The sequence below is a fragment of the Panulirus ornatus genome, chromosome 57, assembly GCF_036320965.1.
Source record: "Panulirus ornatus isolate Po-2019 chromosome 57, ASM3632096v1, whole genome shotgun sequence".
Classification (NCBI taxonomy): Eukaryota; Metazoa; Arthropoda; class Malacostraca; order Decapoda; family Palinuridae; genus Panulirus; species Panulirus ornatus.
Window position 1 is genome coordinate 10,797,257 of NC_092280.1, and position 21,233 is coordinate 10,818,489.

At 44.5% G+C, this 21,233-nt stretch overlaps 1 protein-coding gene across 1 annotated transcript; it reads left to right on the top strand.

Moving 5' to 3' along the window:
• Nucleotides 1-1,375: 1,375 nt before the first annotated feature.
• Nucleotides 1,376-20,840, top strand: LOC139766175 (uncharacterized). Its single transcript, XM_071694446.1, has 6 exons — nucleotides 1,376-1,427; nucleotides 2,143-2,384; nucleotides 2,890-2,955; nucleotides 5,251-5,393; nucleotides 12,911-13,163; nucleotides 14,432-20,840. The coding sequence occupies exons 1-6, from the start codon at nucleotides 1,376-1,378 to the stop codon at nucleotides 14,912-14,914; spliced, it is 1,239 nt and encodes a 412-aa protein (XP_071550547.1). The 3' UTR covers nucleotides 14,915-20,840.
• The last annotated feature ends 393 nt before the right edge of the window (nucleotides 20,841-21,233 follow it).

Consider the following 21,233-nt stretch of genomic DNA (forward strand, 5'->3'; position numbering starts at 1 on the left):
ATTTGGTGCCATCACGAAAATAAAATTAGAAATGAATACAAAGGAATTCAAACAGCAATTAATGACTGTTTCCTCTCGAGGCTATTTGCGGTAGCGGAAGATATCAGAAACTCACAGATTAGTAAGGACATAAAAAAGAAAATAAAGTAAATATGTAATTATGTGACAATGTTGACATCGGCATATCCACTCATGGCTACGTTGGTAAAGACAACTAACAGGATGACAACACTTCTGCTTTCTTGATGTGCATATGACATGTCTGGCAACATGCCATGATCTATCCAACCTACAAGACTTTCATTGTGTTTGAGACCCTTTGAGTGGTAGTGGATAGTGGCTCCTGGGGGAATTGTGCTGGATAGTGGCATCTGGGGAATATTGCTGGATGGTGGCTAATGAAGGAATGGTGCTGGATGTCTAGGACCCTTGGAATGGTGGTGGTGGATGGCAACCCCTTGGGGAATGGTGATAGGTGGCTTGGACCCTTGCAGTGGTGGTTGATGCTAGCATCTGGGGAAATGAAGCTGGGTCTTTGGAACCCTTGAAGGTGCTGGAGGGTGAAAATCACAATTTTTTTCAGAGAAGGTAAACAATATCTTTTTCGACGGCTATTCAATGACCGTAATTTGTATTTTCTAAAGCTACTTTTCTTTTTACTCTCTTAGTAACATGATACATGTGTTGTAACGACAAAACTGTATATGATGAGCATCATACTATTGATATTGATATTGTTTTCTGTTGCCAAGAGACGACATTACATATATTTCTGAAATTTACTGTATATGATAAGCATCATACTATTGATATTGATGTTTTCTGTTGCCAAGAGACGAAAAAAACTGTGGAATTTACAAACGAGACCATCACGAAAGTGAAAATCAAAAATGAATACAAACGAATTCAAACAGCAATAGATCATTGTGTCCTTTCGAGGCTTTTTGCGATAGTGGAAGATATCAGAAACTCACAGATCAGTGAAGACATAAAGAAAATAAAGTAAATATTGAATTTTGTATAGTTCATATTGTGTCACCTAAATGAAACAAATCATAGACTTTAAACATTTTCATGGTAATAAAGGGGCAATACTTGGAACGAAATTAATATAACTATACATACGGCCAAGTACGTTGTCCGTTATATCTTTTAACCCTGAACCAGTTGATGTCATTCAGATGCTCTAAAACCTACATTATATAAAGTCTTCAATATGTAAGGCAGAAAGAAGATATCGTGAAGAACGTCACAGATCCAAAGAGAAAATTTTACTGAAGTCATTTTGTTATATATATACCTCAGGAATATACAGGAAAATATAACGCTTTGTATCTTGTTGATAACATATTTGTGTAACTCAAATGATATCTAGATGGCCTTTTTGTCGCGTTACAAAAAGCAGAGAGCCACTGGAGATTCGATTGGTATATAGAACGTTGTATTTTGCATCACGTAAAGGTAATAACCTTGAAAAGAAAAAAAAAAGTCTGGTTGCCTTACTCCCTGTGATACCCATACTCAAATACTTCCGCGCTGCTATGATTAATATAAACCAAATTTTCAATTAATCTCTCCTTTCTCTTCCGGGCTTAACGAAGAGGACGATGCCGACAGGAGCTATAGACAAGAAAAACGCGAGTCTCGTGAGGCCCGCGACCCAAGTAGTGAATACCAGATCTTCTCAATAAATGAGGCTGTTGAAGAATGACGTTGCGATATGCGTGTATTTCATTTTTTTCCTCTTCGTCTTAGAGTTATAATTAAAGCCTCTCTTTTCCAGGGTATCCGACAGCTGATATCTAATCAGAATGTGTATTCCATCTATCTTTCATATAAAGTTTCCTTGAAAGTATACTCTTTGTGCGATAAAAGGCATTTAGTCACAGCTATTTTTATGCCAGCATAGGAGGTGCTGGAGGGAGTTTTCTGTGGGAAGGATTCTTTTGTTTTACTATCCTGTCTCCATCTATAAGCGATGGGTAGGGAGGGGCCTTCTTCTTTACTTTTTCCAGCTACTTTAGTGAGTGGAGAGGAACCAGCTTTACTCTCTCGTCTCCGTCTATATATCATTTCACCTCGTCACAGACCATCATGGCTCCTGTTATCTGACCTTCCCTCATATTGTCATGTACTCTACAGCTGTGCTGGTGCTCGTTGTGGCTGCTGGTGTTACAGGCGGCCAAGAGGGCACGGTGCTAGTGACCTCCATTCCATGGGTAACTAGCCGCCTCCAGAACCCATGTCACCTCCTAAACCAGCAACAGGACCCTCTTGAGGATGACCCACGGGACCCCAATGTGACCTTGGAGGAGCTGCGAGAGGTCACCCTCAGCAACATTCTCTTCCTTAACGCGACGCTCCTCAGTTTCCAGCAGAACCTAGTGAGCTTCTTAGGTTAACGAGTCCTTCCTCTCCATATAATACCTGACACCTATGTTCCAGTGACTGTCTCCATAACCTCTGTTTCCATGCCTTGTGTTTCCATAAACTCTGTTTACAGGGCCCAAATTTAGTGAAAATTTTGCCCTGTGTCTTGCTTTTTGTGTCATGTTGTCGACTATTTCTGTGTCACATATTTTCGAAAAGATCTTCCCGCAGCTGCTCTTTTCGTGCCCTTTCTCTTTACATCATATGTGTATCGTCTATTACACAACATACTGTTTCTACCTCTGAAGTTTCCTTCTGTTTACCATGACCTCCATTTCTATCCTCTCTGTTTCTATGCCCAGTTTTACCCCGTCTAACGTCTACCAACCTCTAGTCCTCAGTCTCTTGCCAACTCCTACAAACTTGTGTTTATTTTGACATATGATCTTTGTTGTGAATAGTGAGATATAAATCACCACACGTTCCCGAATCCATCAATATCATCTTCATCTTCTGCAGAACAACGAGTGCAACATGCCCTTCTCCCTGCTGACGCTGCCCTCACCACCTACGCCCGTAGAAGACGTGAGTTCTGTTGTGGTTATTTGTAGAGGTTCTTTTCTATTGACCACTTGTTGAGGGGCTGTGCGTAGAGGTCCTCTTCTTTTGTGGGCTGTCTATAGCGTTTCTCTTTTGTTGTTCACCTGTAGAGGCTCTCTTCTGTTGTGGACTACTTATAGAGGGCCATTTCTTATGGCCATCTGAAGAGCATCAATTTTTGGCCTCCATCTGTTTGTTAGCTTTTGGATCAGGTTTTTGGTAGGTTGTTCGTTTTCGTTCTATTTCTTATGGTTACATCCTCGGGTTAAATCCTCGGTATGTTGACGCAACATGATTAATTTGTCCATTACTGGAAGGCTATGCAACTGGCAATCCACCTTCTGGGGTGAACCGGTTGGAAATGCTGCTACTAGGCTTACTTACCGTTGCCATCTATGATGTAGGATTGTAGGGGCGAGAATTGAAAGCGTATGTAGAGCCTGTCTTGGAGGATATATTGGTATCAACAGGAGGGATGGGGGCCAGTTATTCACCTGTTACAGTTATACAGCTCGGTAATGAAGCAGATTTGTCTGTTGGCCTTCTCTTAGGGAATCTTCTGTTGGGTTTATTATGAATAACAGGTTAGAGAAGATTGATATATAGACAAGTGAACTTTTCTCTATTAGAGCTATCTCCTGGGGTTATCTTTTTAGGCCACTTATTCAGGTTATCGCGTGAGGCAATCTATCATGTCCAAACTTTGGTTCATATATCAATGCAAGTTCAAATTAGTGTTCCTACTAATGTGATATTCAAATGTGCAAGTTTTCATCTCAGTTGGGTGAGCCTTGTTCCCTTGTAACAATAACCAGATACGCTACAACAGTCTGTATGTCAGTGGAGTGAGCCTTGTTCCCTTGTAACAATAACCAGATACGTTATGATAGTCTGTATGTCAGTGGAGTGAGCCTTGTTCCCTTGTAACAATAACCAGATACGTTACAACAGTCTGTATGTCAGTGGGGTGAGCCTCGTACTTGTAATGATGACCAGATACGTTACAACTTACTCTCAAACAGAAAGTTCTCTCCGAAGGTCTGACTACATTGATGACAGACTTCCTGCTACCTAATCTCACTCCAGTTTTCATCATCACCAGTTGCTCACGGTCATCACTACCCTCCTCTAACCATCTTCCCTACCATTACCCTTTACCCATCACCATCACCACTCTCTGTCACCACCGATACCACCCTCTTCTACCACCAACACCACCTCGCAACATTATTATCACCACTTTTCACCAACATCATATCCCACCAACACCACCCTCTACCACCACCAACACCACCTCCCAACATTATCACCACTACTCTTCACCATCATCATCCTCCACCAACACCACCCTCTACCACCACCAACACCACCTCCCAACTTTACTATCACCATTATCCACAAACATCATCCTACAGCAACACCACCTTCAATCACCACCAACACCACCACCTCCCAACATTATTAACACCACTCGTCACCAACATCATCCTCTACCAACACCACAATCACCACCCTCAATCAACACTATCACCCACCTTTACCACCACCACCACCATCACCACCACCTTCCCAACACCAACACCACCACCCTACACCAACAACACCTCCCCAGCAACACCACCACCACCATCACCCTATATCAACACCACAACCCCTACAACATCAAGACCTTCACATCGTCACAATCCTCTACCAACATCACTACTACCACCTCCCTAGCATTACCATCACTACCCATTACCAACATCATCAACACCATATTTTTAGCATCATCATTCCCACTCTTCACCAACATCACCTTCCCAACATCACCACTACCGCTCTCCATCAACCCCACCTGTCCCCCAACATCCTCTACCACCACCAATACCACCTTCTCAGTACTACCACCAGCTCCCTACACCAGCACTACCTCTACATCGTTACCACCACCCCCATCCACTAACACCACCACCCCACCAACACTACCACCACATTCCAAAAACACCATCACTGCCCGACACTAACACCTCTTTCTTATCATTACCGCCATCACCTTCCGCCAACACCATCACCACCACCTCAATATCTTAGACACCACTCTTCAGCATCATCACCTCCTCATTATCACCATCACCACCTTCCACCCACCACATCACTACCCTACACCAACATCACCTCCTAAGTTACTAGCACCACCTTCCACCAACGCCAACACCCTCACTACCACCTCCCAATCATCACCACCCTCCATCAACATCACCTCCTCATTCTCATCACCAACAACATCTCCTGCTACAGCAAGAACAACAAGAGGCGCTACGCCAGATGCATCGGCAGTTCCTGTACGTCGCATCTCACTTCTACTTCGTCATCAACAACACAGACCCTGTCCATACCATGTGTAACCACGAGACGCAAGATTACCTGGACAGACTGAACCGGTAAGTGCCTGATCTCTTTTGCACACACCAGGACACCTGCGCACACCAGGACACCTGCACACACCAGGACACTTGCACACACCTGGACAGCTGCACACACCAGGACACCTGCACACACCAGGACACCTGCACACACCAAGACACCTGCACACACCAGGACACCTACACACACCAAGACACCTGCAGAGTTCAGGACATTTTCTGATCCATTACAGGGTAACACTCTAACATGAAACTGGACGCCGCTTTATCCATACTCAGTCATTCAGACAAGCAACTGAGAACATAGAGCAGCAACTCTCAACTACACTAAAGAGCAGCACTCGCCCGCTCTCCCATTCACTCATTCACGCCACAAGAGGGCTGCTGTCGCTCACCAACCTGGGTTCGCACGCACATACATAAACGCCGCACCTTCCATAGACATGGACCGACTTAAAGATCCACTTTGTCTGGAGTTTCTTCCTCTTCGTCGCGGCAAGTCTGAGAATCCCACTGCCTCACCTGTCGCCGTGGTACTCGTCGCTGGCGGCCACTAGCGCTGTAGAGCAGTAGGTCCGGATTATCCTCTACACTTATTCGTGGCGAAGGCCATAGGTCAGGTCGCTGGTCGCTGTCGGGTGCCGCTGGAATCTTTGCCTTACGCGTGGACGTCATGGCACTAGCTGGTACCATTGGTCTATGGGGATGAACAAAACCTTTGTATCTCCATTGGATGCGGTCACAGCCAATATTGACGCGGTAGTCCCGATGAAATCATTTGTCGACGATAAAACCCAGGCGGTACCAACGACCGTTCGTGTAGTTCTGCAAGTCGACAAGGGCGCCGGGGTACGGCCGGTAAGCTCTCGTACTGTGGAGTCGTGCCGTGCCTATGCCTGTCTTCTGAGGTGCTCATCTCTGGAGTCACATTCATCTGCAGCACGCTGCCACTCTGGAGCAAAGGAGCGATAATGCACAGGTACCGCCGACCTCATAGGGTGGCTGAAACATACCTATTTGGCGATCTTCCCTCAGCGTGGATAGTATTCCTCAGCTCCAACAGTCCACAAGCGAAGTTGTTCTCGTCCAGGTGTTCCTAGAGTTGGCCTAGAGTTGTACGGCGAAGTCACAGATTCTACCGTCGCAAGAGACAGGAAGCGTCGTAACGTAGACGACGTGAACTGTAGACCTCCGACGGTTTTTATGACAACAGGCGTGCCAGTGTTCACAAATACAGATCGCATGACACTGCATAAGCTGCTGACGCCGTCCATGGGTGTAACAACACATACAGCCACCCGGACCTGTGATCGAAGTAGACCAGAAAGGTACATGGAAGTAATCTGCCGAAACAGATCCATGCACTAGACCTCAAAGGTCATATCTTGCCAGAACTGTTCATTTTGCTACTTAGGGAGAAAAGGAAGGGGGTGGGGGGTGTTACAGGGAGCACCTGAAGACTACATTCTCAATGTTTCGTTGGATTCCTGGCCACTAAACAGTCCGCCTAGCCCGACGTTCCATGCGGTACACTTTCTGATGACAGTCATGCAAGCATTCCAGTACCTATCCTTGGAGGCTCTGGGACCTCGGGCCGTACGCAGCGAGGCCGTCGTTCATGGTTAGCTGGCTGCAGAGTGCCAAGTACGGCCATATGTTCCAAGTTGTGACGATTTTCACGGAACCCACCGATGAGGATTTCCCTTTAGGCAACGAACTCCGCGTCCAATGTTGCAGCAGCAAGTACTTTATCCTAGGTTTGATCCTTGAAAGGTGCCAACAAGTGACCTCCCTCACAGACAATGTTAAGGGCAGGCATGACAGAGGGGGTGAACGAGATCCAAGTCTTTGTGCTGTGATGCGTCCTCACCGTTGGCACGATTCTGAACTGGTGCATCAGGAATGCTGTGAGAAGAGCTCATCTGCCAGAAAGCTGTGAACCTGCAGCCCAGAAACTTTTCATGCATCCACTGTAGGCGAGGTTCTCGAATTTGCTGAGCAATTTTGTGCAGAGAATAGGAGCCAGAGGACGTTGATAATTATTCAGGTTATACTGGAAAAGACCGGTGGGTTAGGTACCATACTTGCGGACTGCCCAGAGAACTTCGGTTAGTTACAACACTATCACTGCGTCACAGGACAAAGTAATCTCGCCCCCGCAATGAAGAAGCTTCCAGGTTTCACAGAGACGTTGTAGGAGAAAAAAACCGAATCCATTTATCCTTGATGGGTCATTCTGCAGCATTGTTGGTAACGACGAGTTAAAAAATGGCAGGATAGGTGGCACCACCAAAATTTCTTTCACCCTTTCGAAGACTGTCAAGAGTTGAGGTCCAATACCTTTCGTTTCGAGACTTGGAGGTCTCCGAAGGGCTGTGAATCTCCTCCAGCGTCTCAAGAGAAGCCATTCAACTGATTTGCGAAGCCGTTAAACGATCTAAGGTCCGTGAGGTTCTATATAGGATATCAGCATATTGTTTTAACCTTCCGAGCTTGTGCTGTGTAATCTTGGCGTGAGATGGCGTAGCCACAGATTTCAACGTTTGTTCTTGCAAACTCAAAATTCACTACTTTTAGGGTGATGCCAAACTGGTCAACCACAAAGTTGTGTGACGGTGATAACGTGGGACAGATAGTGTCTGTAGGAACTGTCGTAAGCCACGATATCGTCTACGATATTGACTCTGGGGATGTCTCGCAGGGCTTGGTCGCCAAGGCGGTTGTTCTTGTCGCCGGACGGAAACTAGACCCGTGACTACACGCTTGAACCTGAAACATCCCCAGTTATGAAGCATGCGAGATCCTGGTCCTCGTCATCAGTCTTAGTTTGATAGTACCCTATTATCTTTTCCTCCATGGTGGTGAACCATTGTGTTCCCAGTCCTATGGAAGCTACGGCGTCATGAGGAGACTGCTTCGTTTTTAGCGATTAAGGAGTGTGAAGTCCACACACAACCTCAGTCCAAACAGGTCCCTCGCTACTGGAACAATGGGATGGCGCCAAACAGTAGGTTAGTCCAGCTCCTCGATCACTTCCTTAGGAAGCAAGTCATCCAGTTGTGCCTTGATTTCTGCACGCCAGCTGTAAGGGATGGTGCTGCTATAGCGAAAAAACGAGAATCATTGGTCAATTAGATACACACTGGGCCTCCATACATATCTCGCTGTCCGTGACGTGCCATAGACCATTGGGAATGTTGCAACTACGCCGGTGGCGTGTTATGCTCGTTGTGCTTCTATGGGGTGGTGTTAATGCATCATCATGCTTACAACAAAGGTGGGGTAGAGGGTAAAGACCCACCTCACTCTGGGCGCTTCAGTTTTACCTTGATCCTCCGTATACTTTCTAAGCCTTACTGAGTAAAAATAAGAAAGAAGATCCTCCGGCAGGACACCAAGTGCATTCGAGTCGAACCAGTTGGTTGGGCTTCCTTCCCCTAACTGATGAGTGACACTATAGTGCTCGAGTGTCTGTTTCCCAGCTCCACGTGAGTCGCGAAGATCCCCACGCCGGCGAGTGGGTGGCGACCCGGAGTGAAAAGACCAGTGCTTCTTGGGGTCTCCAGGACGAACTAAGAAATACTCAGGAATCCAGTGGGTGGCGGTAACCTCCACCCGTGGCGACCGACTCACCGGCAATTGTTGAAGTTTACGCCTGCAAGGAGATGAAGAACGGCCTGGTTATCAAGCTTGACCCTCGCACCTCGTTTTGAGAACTACTTCGAAGGCCACTTCGAAGCTTCTCTCTTGAGGCTTATTCAAATTTTCTACATCACCACAGAAAAGGGTAAAATTACTGTTTCTGACATCGACCTATGTGGAAGATCATTTTTTTCGGTGGTTTTTTGATGTGTATTGCACGACTCTGACCTTCATCTTCTGCAAGTCGCTACCATTTGGGAAATGAGTGTGGGGGACCTGAAGTGGGAATCGGGGATTTGAGTGAGTGAAACAAAAAAGAAGTGATTTGTGATAAAAATGAAGACACTAATCATTCAAAAAGTATCAAAAAGCCATCAGAAAAATCAGTTTCAAACAAACCAAACCTAAACTAACATACCCAACCTAACCCTCACTGGATGTCCAAAACAGAAATAATACCCACAATGGCCTCTTGCAGTAGTTCAAGCAGTCCTTATGCACAGCCTTGTGCGTTTGCATGTCCTTGTGACGATCCTTACCACACCTAAAGCATAACATAGGCTTAATTCTCTCACTGTGTGATTTTCAATTTCGTTTGTTTCGCGACATTTTGACCAACGTATGACCAACATGGCCTCTAGTCACTGCACTGTTCATGGTACCATTTTAGGAAGCCTGGTATATGTTAATGGTACTTTGAACTTTAAATTCTTCTCCTCAATTATGCATTTCAATACTTCATCATCAAGAGTCCTTAAAAATACTCATAAAGATTGGCCATTTCTTTCACTTCACACTAAAGGTCGTCCAACGTTTCACCCGGTTCTTAACTTCTCTGAGTAGAAATCCCTCCGGTCCACGATGACCTTCTGTTGTCCCCGAAGATGCGCCTCCACAGCATCCAGGACAGTCTCTATCCCTGTTGCGTCTGCTACACTTATACCGTACCGCAGGATTCGTACCCACTTGTCGTCAAGCAAACATATCAAGGATGCAATCTACTTCGATTGCACCAGGGAGGAGACTTTAGTCAACGTCACGTATCCATTGAATTTAGGATGCCATGCACCTAATTCTTTCACTAAAGCTGAATGACGAAAGGTACGGAGCGGGTGCAACGCTGACTGAAAACTTTGCCTGTGGTGGTGCACCGTCGCTACTGGCGAAAGCGCCACTTGTGGTCGTTGCACTGTGCTCACTTGGCGCTTGTCGAGAGTCCACCACCTTTCCAGGATTTGATTCGAGCACTCCTCCCTCCGATAGAGTCCTTCGTGGACTTGTTGAGCCGTCTCAGCCTGCAATATCATGAGTGATGTCAGCTGTTCCAGTAGCTTCTTCACTTTGATAATGTCGGTAACATCCATCAGTAGACGAGAAACTCAGAGCGTCACCCTTACTCAAAAGCAAATCTTATTCACACAACTAGAGAGCAGCATTCACTCACACACTGATTCACTCTCATTCATGCTACAAGTAATGGCTAAACTCGCAAACCCACTTAGGTTCGCATGCACATACATAAAAACTACCGTAATGTGCACACATCTCGACACCTACAAGCACCAGAACACCTGCATACACTGGGACACCAACACACACCAGAATATATGCACAAACCAGGATAAGTTCGGCCTCATCATACTAGGACACATGCAGACAGCAGAACACGTGCACACTCAGGATGTGTGTATGCATCATAAACTTGGACACGTGCTCATACTAGGATACATGCATTCACCACACATCAAGACACTTGCACATACCAGGACACGTACACACACACAGACAAACAGACAGACAGACAGACAGACAGACAGACACACACACACACACACACACACACACACACACACACACACACACACACACACACACACACACACACACACACACACACACACACACACACACACACACACACACACACACACAAGACCGGTCTCTAGTTCAGCAAGAAGAGGTGTAAGATATGAAAAGATGATCAGAAAGCATATGGATGACTTTGTCCAGAGGAGAAATTGCCTAAGTGAGAGATATGGTTCTAGGGATGATGAAGGTCGTGCGTAAGGAAGCTGCTTGGTGAGACTGAGGTTAGTATTAAACAAAAGAAGAGTCTGGGTGGATTGACACAATCTGGACTGCCAGAAAGCATTTGACGTTGTACCGCATGGAAGGCTTATTAAGAACCTGGAACACCTGGAAGAAATAAAGAGGAGATTCCTTCGATGGACAGAAGATTATCTTAGTGGAAGAGAATAAATGAGGCATGTCAGTGAAGCCCTCTTAAAAAGGGTTGAGGTCACCAACGGAGTGCCGCAGGGTTCTGTTTTGGGACTATTTCTCTTTTTGATCTATGTGATTAATTTGCCAGAAGTTATGAACTACATGAATGCGTTTGCATTTGATGCAAAGGTCATGAGGGAAGTAAAAAGCGTTGATGAGAGCGTCAGGTTACAAGGGGATATTGACAGTTGCTTGTTTAATGAAGTTCAGCTCAAAGTAAAATACGTAATGAGGATACGTCACAGCGAGAGAATGGCCCCGATATGAATATCATCAGCAGAAGATAAGTCGTAGGAATATATGTGTGAAAGAGACTCAGGTGACGGCATTGTCTCCAGCCTCTTGCCTGAGTCTCACCTAAGGAGACCAAGTGTCTGTTACCAGATATTAGAAATGCATTCCACTTTGTGAACAAGCTATTCAGATCCCACATAAGGCTAATACAAAAATATACTTCTCAAGTTTGGTCACCGCACCTAATGAAGCACGGAGCTAATTGAGAAGGTCCAGAGGAAAGCAACAAAGGTGGTACCAATATTAAGATAGCTCAGTTATAATCAAGCTACAGGTCTTAAATCTGTTCATCAAGGAGGAGAGTAGAATGAGGAGTGACCTGATCATAGCCGTTAAATTTCAAAATAGACTGACGTCGTACACAGTAAAGAGTTCTTGGAGAGCCATAGAGATAGAGAAAACAACCAGAAAACAGTAAAGCGAAAATAAGATAAAAGTGTTAAAAAGATGAGAAAAGTTATTTCTTTTAGTGTAAAAGAAGTGGATTAATGGAATGAATTGAATGAAGACATGATGAATGCGAAGAGCATACAGATGTTCAAATATCTGTATGATAGTGTTTGAATATTTTAGAGATGGGGCCCCATGTGTGTAAAACTCCCTTCTTTAAAGTACAAATAGGTAATCACACAACACAAACTAGGACACGTGTGTATTTATTAGTGTTGTCTTGGGTTGTGTATGAAGGAACTAGTCTTATTAGGCAAGAGGAAGCTACAATACTCAATGGTGTACATATGGCCTCGCGGTTGTTGACCATGTATGAGATCGGGTTTTCTCCTGGGGGTAAGGTGAGGGACTAGAAATGAAAGAAAGAGAATTTCCCTGCAATGGAAATGAAATGACAACTGTCTGTCCAGTAGAAATTGTTAGGCTAAAGAAAATTTCCTTAGGATCCTGATTCTGAAATGAGAGCATAAAGCAGAAAGTTGAGGGAGGTAAATCTACAGACACATAAGGATACTTGTGAGTCTTGACAGTGGGAAAATAGCTCCTCATTTCTACTTATCACCATGCATGTGGATAATCAAGTACTTAACTACCTTACCAAACTACCATTTACAAGTATTTGTATCTTGTTATCCCAAAACATGTGTTATCGTCCCACTATCTGTGTGAGCCCTTCCCTACTACCTGTGCCCATCTATGTTGGCAGGGCTGTCAAAGAGTTCATTAGGTCTGACTGACTGTCATTTACAAGTATTATGACCTTATCCCATTTCATATTCATTATGCCATTACCTGTGTGAGCCTTTTGGATCCCCATTACATATGTCATCGGCCCATTACCTGTATGGCCTCCATCCCACCACCAGGCTGGCGGGAATGTTGGAGAACTTGTTGTGTCGGCTGGTGATGGTGGTGGAGAGCGAGGAGGAGGTGGCCAGTTCTGTGGAGGAGGTGTCGGGGCTGCGACTGATGCAGGAGGCGTCGTGCGGCGGCCGGGGGCTCTGGGTCTGCATCCTCATCTCTCACACCAAGCGCTCCCTCCTCACACTCCGGAACCTCATGCTCCTCCAACACCAACACCAAAATGTTTCCACCGCCTTAAACAATGACATTACTGAGGTCAGTTTGTTCTCTAAATGCATAACGACTTGAGTGAGGTTACTAAGGCCATCTATATGGAAATAGATCGTTCATGTAAAGTTTTCGACGTTACGAAATTTCTTATAGGGATATTCCATATAACAAAACATGTTTCCCCCTATAAACTCGACCTAGTATTTTGCAACCATGTGAATGAAAAGGGCTTAAAATGACTGTCTTTGATTCAAATATATTAGAGAACTGTAAACAGCTGGAGTAAACTGTATAAATGAGACTGTACTGTAACTGGGAGAGACTTATATTGTGGTTTGTGACTGTATGTGACTGGATAGCTTAGCTAATATGTGACTGAAAATTACCAACCTTACGACTGTCTAGGACTGTGCTGTGTTCCGTTGTATAACCTGTGGGCTGAGGTATACAGAACTGTATTACCGTAAAGTTAAGTATTACCGTAAAGTTAAGCTATGTTGTTTTCTATAACCAGTGGTAGGCTTTGTTATACCATAAGTCTCCCTCCTAGGAAGACTCCATTTGAATTATGTATTCCATAAGAAGGTTTGTGAAGTTTTCAAAGCAGTTACGAGCAACAATTACATTCTCCCTAAAAGAAGGACATTTAACGTTAAGATATTTTTTGCTATAAGGTAAAGTTTTGTTGATTCTGTTCTTATTCTTAGTGGAGCCTGAACTGCATTGGAGGCAATGAAACAGACAATTTCCATCCTATACTTAGCAGCCATACAATAAACGAATCGTTTTTCATTTTCTCTTAAAGTGACACAAATGAGATTGGCAATGAATCAATCTCGTGGTATATACCAAGACGTTTGTCCTTCGTGTTTCTGAATAATGATTACCATCATGTTCATTGATATCACCTAATTGTTACAGCAACACAGCTGACTTACATTGATGAATGATCTAAAATCAACCCTATTTGAAGCGCTAGTTTGTTACCATAGACACAACCGAATAAATTTTGCCTTCGGACTTTGTTACTGGACTATTTACCATAAAGAAATAAATGTTATGGACTGTTTACTGATAGGTTTTAGTTTTTCACTAACAAATCCTGAAACGGAAATATCACCTACCAACTACCCGAGATTTGTTCATAATTAGCACGTGGCTTTCTTGTCATTAATTCTTTGATATTCTAACATCACTTAATCTGTACATACTTAGAAGTTTTATTTAGAAATAGAATTATTTTGTAACATCATCATGTGGAATGTTTACCTCCTTTATAGGAGTGAGTGATATGACTCTTGACTTACACTCAGGTTACGTCGCAGAGCAAGAGGTTCCTCAGCCGAGACGGGGCTCCAGCTTCCCGTCTAGAGGGGCACTTAGGTCTGAGAGTGGCCCATCCGGATGGTCACTTGAGTTCGACAGTAGCCCATCCAGGGGGCCATATAAGCTCGACAGAACCCCGTCCAGAAGGTCACTTAGGTTCGACAGCTCACTCTCCGAAGGGCCACTTTTGGTCGATAGCATCCCTTCCAGAGAGTCACTTGGGGTATCATCTTCTCCATCGCACTTCTTCTGCAGCTTTGCTGGCCCTCCAGCACTATCTCACTCTCCAGTACCAAAGCCACCGACGTCGCCCCACCAACGCGCTCGACTCTTCCTCTAACAGTCGTGAGACTTCGGGTTACACCATCGTTCATTGGTTCTCCAGCAATCCCAACTTCCCAGGAAGTACTCCTGTTTTCTTCAACACCCGTGGCGGCTCTGCCAGTGCTCCTGGTCTCTACAACATTTAAGATCATTCTAGAAATCTGAATCACCCCAATAGTTCGGGTATTCCCGTCTTCAGGTCTCCAGGCTTTTCTTCCAAACAATCCAACAACTGAAAGATCTCTACGTTTTCAAACCAGTTTCTCACTCATTCTGAACCCTTCCATCCTCAGCAATCACGACTTTTCCCTCCAACACTGTTGATTTCTCCAACGTTGTTATCATCTGCATCTTTAGTTCTACCTGCAACGTAGCTCTGAGCATCTCGGATACTTGACTTTGAGGAAGGAATCTTTACGTTCACACACGTTCCAAGACCCGGAACTACGTCAACAGTCTCACTCACTCTAAGACCCGTGACCACTTCAAAAGTCCTACTCATTCCAAAACCCAGGACCAAATCGTCAGTCCTACTCACTTCAAGAGTCAGGTTGCAACGACCTCCACTCTACTGAAGGACCTCCTCTTTACTGTACGAGCTCCCTTCTATCCAGCAGCCTTTGTTTTGGCACGACCTCCAGCCTCCCACTAGTGTCATCTTTCCCTCAGACCACAGAGGAGACTATCAGTAAGATCCGTTAGGATCCAGAACTGTTTGGTGCTAAGAGACTCCTGATGACGAAGATGGCCATATTATTTCAACCACTTTTCTTGGCTCAGAGATGGCAACTGGAAGGTGACGCTCTCCTGAAAAACTGATGATAATGATGACATTGTGTCTTATTTCTCATTATCTTCAATGAATGGTATCCAGAGACAACTATAGGGTTGGTCGGATGGTTTTGCTCAGAGAGGAAGTTTCTGGTCTGATCATACGAGAGATGAATAGTTGATCCATCACCTGCGTATCACTTTATGGAATGCTCTCTCTATCGATATTTCCGGGAAGATGATGTAACATGCAGTCTCTACACTCTGGTGAAAGTATTCACCTGTTTCTGAAGCGACACAACTGACATTTTTCTCTCACATAGAGCAAATATGACGCTGGTATTTAGATGCTGCATGATGACAAGTTTTACACACTTTTCACCGCAAAGGAGGATCATATATTCCAAAAGTGTGGAGTTTTTTCTATCTCCATAAGATAGAATCGAGATGGTCAAGTGGTAGAAACGAGTGTGGTTTGAAGTGGTTATGTGACAGATGTAACTTTCCCGACGTCAGTAACTCTGGAAGACCAAATACACCTGGCTAGGTAAAGGCTTTGACACGGCTAGAAAAAGGAAATGCTGAATTACTGGCCTTGAGCATTTCCCTTGAAGGATAAATCAATTCCCAGAACATCATACCCAGGAGTCGTACCGTTGTGCTCAGTGGTCGCACTGCACCGTAGCGCCCTAAAGGGTTACAAGTGGTGGACTGCTGGTGGGTAGGTAGTGTGATGAAGTGTTGACAGTAGTCAAGGACGACTGCAATAGCAATTGTGATGTGGCGAGTGGACAACGCTCGGACTAGTGGCTGACACTGGAATGGTAGTCTACTGGTTGAGTCTTGCGCAGTGGATGATAAAGGAGGGGACGCTTGGCTGACAATGGAGCGCTAAGAGAGCTACTAGCTGACAGTATGAACATTTCTCTCACGCTTGCAATGATAGAACAAGTGGCTATAACGTAAGATTAGGCAAGACTGATTAAAAAAGATGTAAAATAGACCTTTTATAATAAGAGGTTAATAATGATTGGAATAAACTGAATAATAGAACTGTGAATGTGGACAGCATACAATACTTTAAGAAGCTATATAATAACAAAAAGGTCAAGAAATGGCGCTCCTTGACTGTAAAAATCCCCTCTCAGAACAGAACAAATAGGTAATTACAATGACACTGACTCTATAGCAGGCACAGGGTTAGTGGCTGATACTACAACAGTGACAGAAAAAGTTATTGGCAATGAAGCAGTGAAAGGGCTAGTGGCGACACTGGAACAGCAACATATATAGTACCTAACACACGAGCTGTAACTGAAACTGGAGCAGTGACAGGCTATCACTTATGCGAAAAGACATGGAATTCTCGTACGTAAGTATGGACTGGAAAAAGTTCCCTACCAGTTTGGCGACATTTGCCCTGCCGGTGGATTCTGGACGAAAAAAAAGAAAAAAATATTGATAGTCTAGATTTGAAGATATTTACAGATATCAAAGACATACTTGTCTAGTCTTTATATTTCTGTGTTGGAAGTCAGTTCATTCCAGTCCTCCAGCATTCAACATGTGAAAGAAAATTTTTACCAATATTGTAATTTCTTTTCTTATCTTCTTATCATTAATTCTGTAAACTAAATCTCTGTCTAAAGTGATGAAACTCCCACATATTCTGTTGTCAGAAATATCTAGTATTTTGAAACTTTTTTACCAGATCGCCTCAGTCTTTGATCTCTTAAAGAGGATATTTTTAGCCCTATCTTATATTTGAAGGGGTTAGTTTGGTTGCTCTTTTTTGAGCTTGCTCTAATTTCTCCTTATCTTTGAAAACTGATATCCCACTAGCTTTAAACTTGCTCTAGTTTCTCCTTATTTTTTGAAAACTGATATCCCACTGCCTTTGAACTTGCTCTAGTTTCTCCTTATTTTTGAAAACTGATATCCCACGGGTTTTCTTATATGCAACTGGGCACTGTTCACCGTTGATCACTTCAAGGTCCTCTTCTATTTTTACTTCTTGTTGAGGTTTACCAAGTATTTTGTATCTGTGATTTACATCTTTGACACTAAAGTGCATTTCCTTGCATTTGCCCAGGCCGACACTGGTACAGTGAAAGTGCTTGCGGCTGGCACTAGAGCACTAAGAGAACTAGTGGTTGTCAGTGGACCGTTATTATCTGACGATGGAGCAGTGGCTGACACTGGAAAAGTGACAGGATTAACGGCTGACATTGAAGTAATGACTGGACTGTGGTTAACATTGGTTAAGTGACAGTACTAGTGGCTAGCAATAAGCAGTGGCTGATACTGGAGCAGTGGATGTCAGTGGAACAATGACAGGGCTACTAGCTAATGTCGGAGCGGATATAGGGCTAATGGCTGACACTGGAGTAGTGAGAGGTGTAGATGTGGCAGCAGTGGAACCATAACAGGGTTAGCTGCTGACACCAGAGCAGTGAATGGTCTAGCAGCTAACACTGGAACATTGGCTAATAATGGATTATTATTTGACACTGTAGCAGTGATAAGGCTGGTGGCTCTGGCTGGAGTTCTGAAAGGGCTGGTGGATGACACCGTAGAAGTGACAGGTCTGGTGGCTGATAGCGGACGAGTGAGAGACTAAAGGCTGTCACTGAAGCTGTAACAGGGATAGTGGTCGACACTGAGGCAGTGACGTGGATACAGGCTGATACTGGAGCAGTGATAGGCCCTGTCTGGAGACAGTGGAAGAGTGAGAGGACTAGAGGTTGACACTGAAGCTCTGAAGGGGTTCAAGACTGACACTGTAGGAGTGACATAAATACTGGCTGACACTGGAGTAGTGGTGTGGATTCTGGATGACACAGTATATGACACTACAGTATTAGCAAAACTAATAGGTGATACTAAAGCTGTGGCAGGTGCATTGGCTGACACTGAATGAGTGACGGGAAAGTGGCTGACACTGGAGCTGTGATTGGCCAATAGTTGACGCTAGAGTAATAACAGGGCTGATGGCTGATAATAAGCAGTGACAGAGCTAGTGGATGCACAAGCGATATCTGACATTGGAGCACTGAAAGTGATAATGGTTGACATTGGTAAAACGACAGGACTGACACAGGGAGCAGTCACAGCGTCAGTGCCAGACAGTAAAGCAGTCATAGGACTAGCGGCTGACACTGTAACAGTAACAAGGCTTATAGCTTATACTAGGGCTATTACATTACTGCAACAGTGACAGGACTAGCGACAGACTCTGGAACAGTGACGTGGGAAATATTTTACGGTGGAGCAATGGCATGGTTATTAACTGACACTGGAAAAATTGTTGGGTTGACACTGGTTAAATGGCTGACAATGGAGAAGTGGCTGACACTATAGCATTGACAGAAAGGAAGCACTAATGAGGCTAGTGGCTGACGACTCTAAAACATTGACACTGCTAGTTGCTGACACTGTTGTGACAGGTGTAGAGGCTAAAGCTAGAGTTATGATAGAGCTAGTGGCTGATACTGTAGCAGTGACGTGGCTACCTGCTGACACTGGAATAGTAAGATGTCTTTTGGCTGACATAAGAGCAGTGGCAAGATCTAGTGACTGACGCTGGAGCAATGACAAGGCTGTTTTCTGACACTGGAGTAGTGACATCGGAAGTGGTCGACACTGGAGCAGTAAAAGGACTAGTGGCAGACATAGAAGCTGTGACAGAGGCAGAGGATGACGCTGGAGCAGTGACAGGACTCGTGGCTGACATTTAAATGATGACTGACGAGTGAAATGACAGCAGGTAATGGAGTAGTGGCTGAAACTGTAGTAGTTAATGGGCTGGTAGCTTACACTGGGGCAATAGCTGACAGTGCGGTAGTTACAGAGTAAGAAGCTGACACTGGGGCAGTGACAAAGTAGTGGCTGACAATGTAGCAGTGATAAGAGTTAATGGCTGACATGGAACAGTGGTGATTCGAGTGGCTGACACTGAAGCAATGACAGATATTGGAATGGTTATAGGGCTGGTGGGTGGCGCTAGAATGGCTGTTGACACTTAAGCAATAACTGGACTAGTGGCTGAGATACAGCAGTGATAAGGTTAGTGGCTGGGAGTGGAACAGCGACAGGCTAGTAGCTGACACTAGAGTAGTGAGAGGGATAATAGACGACACTGAGGCAATGACAGGTCAAGTGGCACTGGAATAGTGATGAAAATGGAGCAGTGACGTGACTAGTGGCTGACATCAGAGCACTGGCGGGGCTAGTGGTTGACACTTGAGCAATGGCAGGGCTGGTGTAACACTGGAGCGATGACAATTCAGAAGACTGACATTGGAGCAGTGACAAGGCTAGCGGTTGATCCTAAAACAGTAATAGGGCTAGTGGCTGCAACGGAAGCAGTAAAATGAGAAACGAGTGATACTGGAACAGTGGCTCACGTTGGAACAATAAGAGGGTTTGTGGGTTGCATTGAAACAGCGCCTGGCACCACGGCCTAGACTAGAGCAGTGAGAGGATAGTGGCTGACACTGGAGTAGTGACGGGTCTAGTGTTTGGCAGTGTAACAATGACAAGGCTAGTAGCTGGCAGTGGAACAGTGACAGAGCTAGTGGCTCATAGTGGAGCAGTGACACCGTTAGTGGAAGTCTGTAGAGAGATCTTTCAGCTGGTGGAACACAACAGTCCGACAAGACCAATGATACAACCCGTGACCACTGCCGTACTACCCTTGTCTTCTGTCGCATTACCCTTGACTGCTGCGAACTACCCTTGATCACTGCTGTACTACCATTTAGCCACTGCCGTACTTCTCTTAACCATTGCCATGATACCCTTGACCACTTCCGTTTTACCTTTGACGACTGCCGTTTTACCCTAGATCACTGTTGTACTAACCCTGACCTCTACTGTACTCCCCTTGACCATTAACGTGCGACTTTTGGATTGATGGATCTTAAGGGTCAGGTCAATGTGAAGCCTCAGTTCTATAAAATCAGTTACCTTTCCAACAACCTACGTATACAGGTGTTGCCAGTACCCAAGGTTGGCTGGCTGGTTCCATCTCTGTTTCTCCTCAACAAGACGAAAGGGAAAATCGTATGGCTTTATAGAATTGTCTTTAACTTTTGTACTCTGGTCATCTACAGAGTTAGAGGGATCTTTACAGCTATTTCTGCCCATAATAAAACTGTTTATAGACCTTTCTAAATGTTAAGACACTGTATATGAATTCAGCTTACGTATACAGCCATAATATTACGAACAGAAACATTAGAACAGATTTGATAACACTATAAGAATATGAAGACAAAAAACAAATGGTATATATATGTAAAATTCACAATGGTGGTATACCACAACGTCTAATACCTTATGAATATCCACTTAAGAAACTGTGAAGTTGTTCTTGAAAAGCAGTTAGATGATGTGATGACCTCTGAATATCAATAAAGGTACTGCATTAGATGCCTAATTTTCATGATCCTTATTGCACACAATCTCGCCCTAAAGTAAACCTAATTCTCTTCTAAACTAGACACAATTCTGCCCTAAAATGGACTCAGCCCTACCCTTAAATGGACGACGCACAGTTACGATGTTCCATAATGTAACTTGTTCCATCATCCGGGCTATCAAACTGCAATACTTAAGATTCCTACAATTTCCACCCTTAATTTCACCCTCAGCCTCACAACCGGCGCCCATGACAATGTTAGAAAATAGCAA